Genomic DNA, 5,514 nt, shown 5'->3' with positions numbered 1-5,514 from the left:
GTAGGATTCCAGGAAGCTTAATCAACTCTAATAGCAGAAATTACTCTGAACATAGCTTAACATTTCAGATAGCATTCAAACACTGACGTTTATAACAGTGACAAAACTATGTCAGACACTTAATTTTGCTTCACCATTATCTTGCTACAATTGAACTGGCAGGTATCTATTTAAGGTGTAAAATGGCTAATGAGAAAACTGAGTAGAGTGATTCTTTGTAGTCCTCCATATTTTTAACTGTTTTCCTTGCTATTTCACATAAAATTTTGAAGGCAGATTTCAAATTCTTGTTTTCATTGGGATGCAAAGACATTTTAGAAACAAACAGAAGCCAATCACAACTGAGTATCATCCATACTGGGGGGGGGAGGGAAGCAGAAATAAATACACAATAATTTATGAATTCCTCTGTACATTAATAAAACAAGATTCCACAATGTAGAAATAAATCTAGACAGGGTTCAAAATTCAGAGAAATTTATTCTAGAAGCACAAAAAATGCAGTAGTGATACCAAAGTCATGTCATCATCCCAAGTCAAGAAACAGGCCTCACAACCAAGTATACAAGGTTAGTCAGACTCACCTTCCCTCGTTAATTTTTGCTTTGTCTCCTTGACACGAGAAATTCTCAATGTAACCTAGACTGCAGTTGATCCGTGCCCAGTCGGGCTGGCACACAGCAAGGAAGTGAGGACGCAGTCTACCTATGGAGTACTTGGCAATGTCTGTCAACGACTGGCTAGCAGCTGCTCCAAAAATGAAGGTCCCAATGGCTTTGTAAATAGTGGCTAGGTAGTTATTTCTGACAAATGAGTTTGAGTGCAAATGGTTACAAAAGACAGAGAGTGTCTCTCCTAGGATTATCTGAAAAAGAAATAAGGATGACAGTTAAAAAGATAATAGCTTAAAAAGAAAGTTATTACTCTGTTGTTAATACTCAGACATGTTGTTACAGAAATTAATTTTTAATAAACATTAAGCTATGCATTTACATTTTCCAAGAGTCAGCAATAATCATGCCCAAACTTTAAACATCTATGTAGACTAAAAAAAAAAAAAGAAAAAAAAAAACCCAAAAACTTTTTACTTTATCCTTCTTTATGTTGGACTTAATGACCTTAATTTTCTGAACACTTAGAAAACAAAGCCTTCTCAGAGTAATGTTTATCCAAATTAGGGTAAGTTAGGCATGCCCTAATTAAAAATAGAGTCCAGTATAACATTTTATTCTACATTGAATTTTCTTCACCTAAACTTCTGCCAAGCAAAATTTTTGTATTTCATCATAAAGTTGTTAGGTTTTCTGTGATGCCAGAGACTATTCTAAAGGGTCTTCATTTCCAGCTGTGAAAGGCCACTTACTTTAACCAAGAAAATTCCTGCTCCTTGGGAAAATTAAATCTTATCAGGAGAAAAGTAATAAGAGTAGGGAAATTTTTAGGGAAAGACAGGCATTATTGAGGTCTTTCCAAGGATTTTTCTCTCTGCACGTCCAGGTATGCCCATCAAGCGTTGACAGAAATGTGGATTTAATTTTGTTTTCCTGCAACTCTGTCTTTTGCAGAAAGTAAGTTTTTCCTCATGCAAAGTACAAAACGTCACCCCAGACAGGTTGGACACTGAACCAGATGGACCCATTTGGTACAGAAAGGCTCAACTCACACGGATGATGAGATGGGTGGGAGACTGTATGCATGTATGTGAAGTGACTTTTAAAAATGCTGTGAAGATTAAATGATGGTTCCATCAGTCACTTAAGCGTGACAAGTCAGGGATCCCAGCAAAGCAGAGCTTCAGTGAATTAAGCTGTTATTAGACACTGACACCTGGGCAGACGAAGTAGCTGTCAGCAGCTTTGCACTTTAAGGCAGACAATCCCATCAGATGCATGACACTGAAGTTTTACACCCTTCACCGTACCAAAACATGGACTGAAGTAGAGAAACACCAGAACATGGACTAAAGCTGAAAGTTTTCAGTAAAGTAGATGTTGGCAAGCTTTCATAGAGAATATACCTATCACAGAGAGTAACCTCTTAATGAAAAGAGCTGAACAGAAATATCACAGCCATGACTGGTAAATAATTAATCCCTTTTCAAGAACACTGCTACAAAACATGCAAGAAAGTCACTTATCTCAGTTGAGATGACTAAAAATTAAGTGATCTCAATGCAGCTACTTCACTGAATACAGATAGAGTATTTATCTTCAATAATCTGACTGAGCATTGAGTAAAGGACATCAACATTTACTTTTACCATCTGACTTCAAAGTAATCTTGACAGAAAAGCCTGATTTCACTGAATGTGGTAACTTTGTTAGCTAAATGTTCATATGGATGCTGGATAAATTCAAACAAAATACACCCACTGAAAGTTACTGTATTGACTTAAGTCTCTCCTGACTAGGGAAGTCCCTGAGCTGCAAATGGCTGACAGCAAAATACTGAGGGCAAAACATCAGTGTTCGCTTACTTTTGTGTTCTTTCTCAATCATTTCTTTTAACTGCTGCTAGAAATGAGGTAACAAGCTAGATGGACTTCAGCTGTGACCAAGTACTGCTGCTCTTAGGTAATACTGACTACCAATGATAGTAGCAGTTCAAAATGATTAGCCATGTCTTAAAAAGCAGGGTCTTCTAGTATGACTTGTCAGTTAATAGAACAGACAAAACAGAAAAAAGTTTTAATCTGTTCCAGAAGTGTTTCGTTAGGCTTTTGAAACAGTTTTTCTAAGAAAAGGAAAACTAGGTAGAGTCACAGCCCCACATTTCTACAGTTAGGAAACAAAATTCCACCCAAGAACAAATATAAGCTACAAGCTGGCCTTTATGTTGAAACCTAGATAAAAAAATCCATGCAATCCTTACACAAGAAACAGTTAGACTGCCATAATTTTAACCTGATTTTAACCCATTATCCCAGAGAAACAGCTGGCCAATACTGAGGTTTACATTTAGCTGCTCCTTTTCCAGCTATGATTCCTAAAATACACTTGGATAAATATTTACACACCTAAAAATCTTATTTGGCATAAAAGTTTTAACTCTGCTCGAAGTGTAGCTCTGGTGAGCTTGGATGTCACCCAGCACAGAGCTGTGAGTGGAATCTGGAGCTTTTTAGTACACCTGGACAGTGATCTTGAAGACGTCATTGAAGGGCCACTGTTGGAACTAAAATGTAATCCCATGAGACTTAGGACACAAAGTGGCTAAATGGTGAAGTACAGTTCTCCCCTCTGCCCATGCCCACCACTTTTTGCTCCAGCACTGATACTGTATACTTCCAAGACCTATTTTGCTCAACCTAGCTAAAAGCAGCTTAAGGAATTTCAGACAAGCCACCAAAGGTGGCAAAGCCAGTGGGAGCACGCCTTGTCTCCATAGTAAGCTACTAACCTAGCTCAGCTGATACCATGTAATCACATCCTAAGGATACAGAGTCACTATATGCATGAGCCAGTTCAACTGAGCCAGCTAGGAGCTGTGGTCAACAAGGGAGATCCCAAACTGGCTGTTGGAGAGCCATTCTCTCCAGCTCACTGATCTGGATGTGAAGGGGAGGGAAGAAAAACAGTGCCCCATTTCTGACCAGGTTAGGTGCAGTATGAAAGTGAGCCCTAGCATTAATTCAAACACAAGTGGACCCAGTGTTTTATCATGACCTTCAGCAAAATACTCACTGAAAAACTCCCTGGATACTTATTCTATTTATTCTAGTTATGCTTTTGGCAAGTTCTGGCTGGAAGCTATAATATTTTGCTATTAAAGAACTTAATATCTGTTGTTACACTTTCACAGAGAACTATTTCCAGTGACTCTGTGGAAGAGAAAAATGCCAACTTAATACTATCATTCAAGCTCATATTCTGAAAGTAGTAGCTCCCAAAATAGAAAAGCTTGAGACAGTAATTTAAAATACATTAGTGCTATTCTTAACTTTTCCTCCCTTACCATATCAGTTTTTACCTCTCAGACTATAGAATTTAGTCACCAAAGTTCTAAGGTATTCTTTTTCTGTTCTGTAATTGTAGTTGTTTGACCATAATTGAAGAAAATTTTTTGGTTATTCTTGCCAGAACACCATTTCTACTGCTTTAGCAGCTTGTTTAAGGACATTAAAGTCAAGAAATCCTATAGAATACAGTTTTAGAAGTCTGTATTAACAGATTACCCCTCCTCCCTCTTCCCAACCCCCATTGAAATTAAATGCAATGAAGAAAAGTTTAACTTACAACAATTATACTGAAAGGAATAAGTATTCCTGCTAACAATTTATAAGAAATGGTGTCCTCTTTGTATGGATACCGGATGGATTCATCACTACAGAAAACTCCTCTCTGGAAGGGTATACGTCTTGAACTGAGAATTGCAAAAGGCAAGCCAGCTAGCAAAAAGGAATAAAAAATACATTACAAAAGCAACACAAACTCTAGCAATGATTACACCCCCACATTTCCAAAGAGAAGTGCATAAAGAGCAATGGGCATGCAGCAAGTTAGAAGGTTATGCACTTCCTTTGGCCAATGACTACTGCCTTGTCGTTGTAGCTCCCAGGAAGGATTGTTGAATGAAGGAGAGCAGGACAGGGTTCCTCTGACCTTGGCATTTTTGGCACAACGTATTGAAGCATGCTGAAACCACGACTGAGTAAATGGTTCAGTGACAATCCCCAGCTTGCTCAATCTGCTGCTACTGCCACAAGTATCTACTATTCCTTTATATTCCTGTGAGCAGCAGTTGCCCCCTTTTACCTTCTCTGGACAACTTTACAATCAGAAGAGCTTAAATCTCATTTTATGTAAGCAGAAAAGGGGTGCTTCTTGGGGGGTACAAGTGCAGAGAGAGTTTTCAGGAAGACATGGAAAAAAGGAAGAGTTACACATGCACTCAATCCCCTCACTTCACATACACTGGATAGCTCCCTGGAACAACGTGGTCACTGCACAAGCCCTACTACAACCTCAGGGCATGGGGACTTTCTTTCCCTCTCTTCCACAAAACAGGAAGCCTTTGGCTTATCCTAAACACAACAGGACATAAGATTAAGGCACACAATGCTGTGTGCACCTCAAAAGACCTGCAACACTAACCAAAACAGTTCTTTGAACACCCAGCTCAAAATAGGACTACAGACTAACAGAATCACATTTTAAACCTTGGATCCTCTATTCTTGACACATACACAGCATCTGCACAATCTGTTTTCTGATGAGAAACTCAACTATTTCTGATGAGAAATTCAACTATTTCTGATTAATACCCTCAGAAAGAAATATCTGTGTAGAAAAATGAAGTGGAGGACTAACAGGAATGTTCAACAAAACAGTCTCTTTTAACTTAGGGTTATCCAGCCCACTGACATTGAAGTGCTTAAAAGCCCTTGATTTTGTGCTCAAAATTCAGCAGTACTGCACATAAAATGCATACCCATTTGGAGATAGACAACAAAAATCATATGGGGGAAGACACTCATAATCTACCAGTATCGGATCAGAAGGATGAAAACCAGCC

The 5,514-nt window shown here is 38.5% G+C and overlaps 1 protein-coding gene across 1 annotated transcript; it reads right to left on the bottom strand.

Annotated features, from left to right (window-relative positions):
- Positions 1 to 580: 580 nt before the first annotated feature.
- On the bottom strand, positions 581 to 4,391 carry LOC104399284 (lipid phosphate phosphohydrolase 1-like; the record flags this gene model as incomplete). The annotated part of the gene is made up of 2 exons (XM_010017403.1): positions 581 to 865; positions 4,236 to 4,391. Coding segments are annotated over 2 exons (441 nt in total), but the record flags the coding sequence as incomplete, so codon positions are not given.
- Positions 4,392 to 5,514: the final 1,123 nt, after the last annotated feature.

This window comes from Nestor notabilis, unplaced genomic scaffold (genome assembly GCF_000696875.1).
Source record: "Nestor notabilis isolate BGI_N333 unplaced genomic scaffold, ASM69687v1 scaffold9880, whole genome shotgun sequence".
NCBI lineage: Eukaryota > Metazoa > Chordata > Aves > Psittaciformes > Psittacidae > Nestor > Nestor notabilis.
This window is presented reverse-complemented; position numbering and strand designations above follow the sequence as displayed.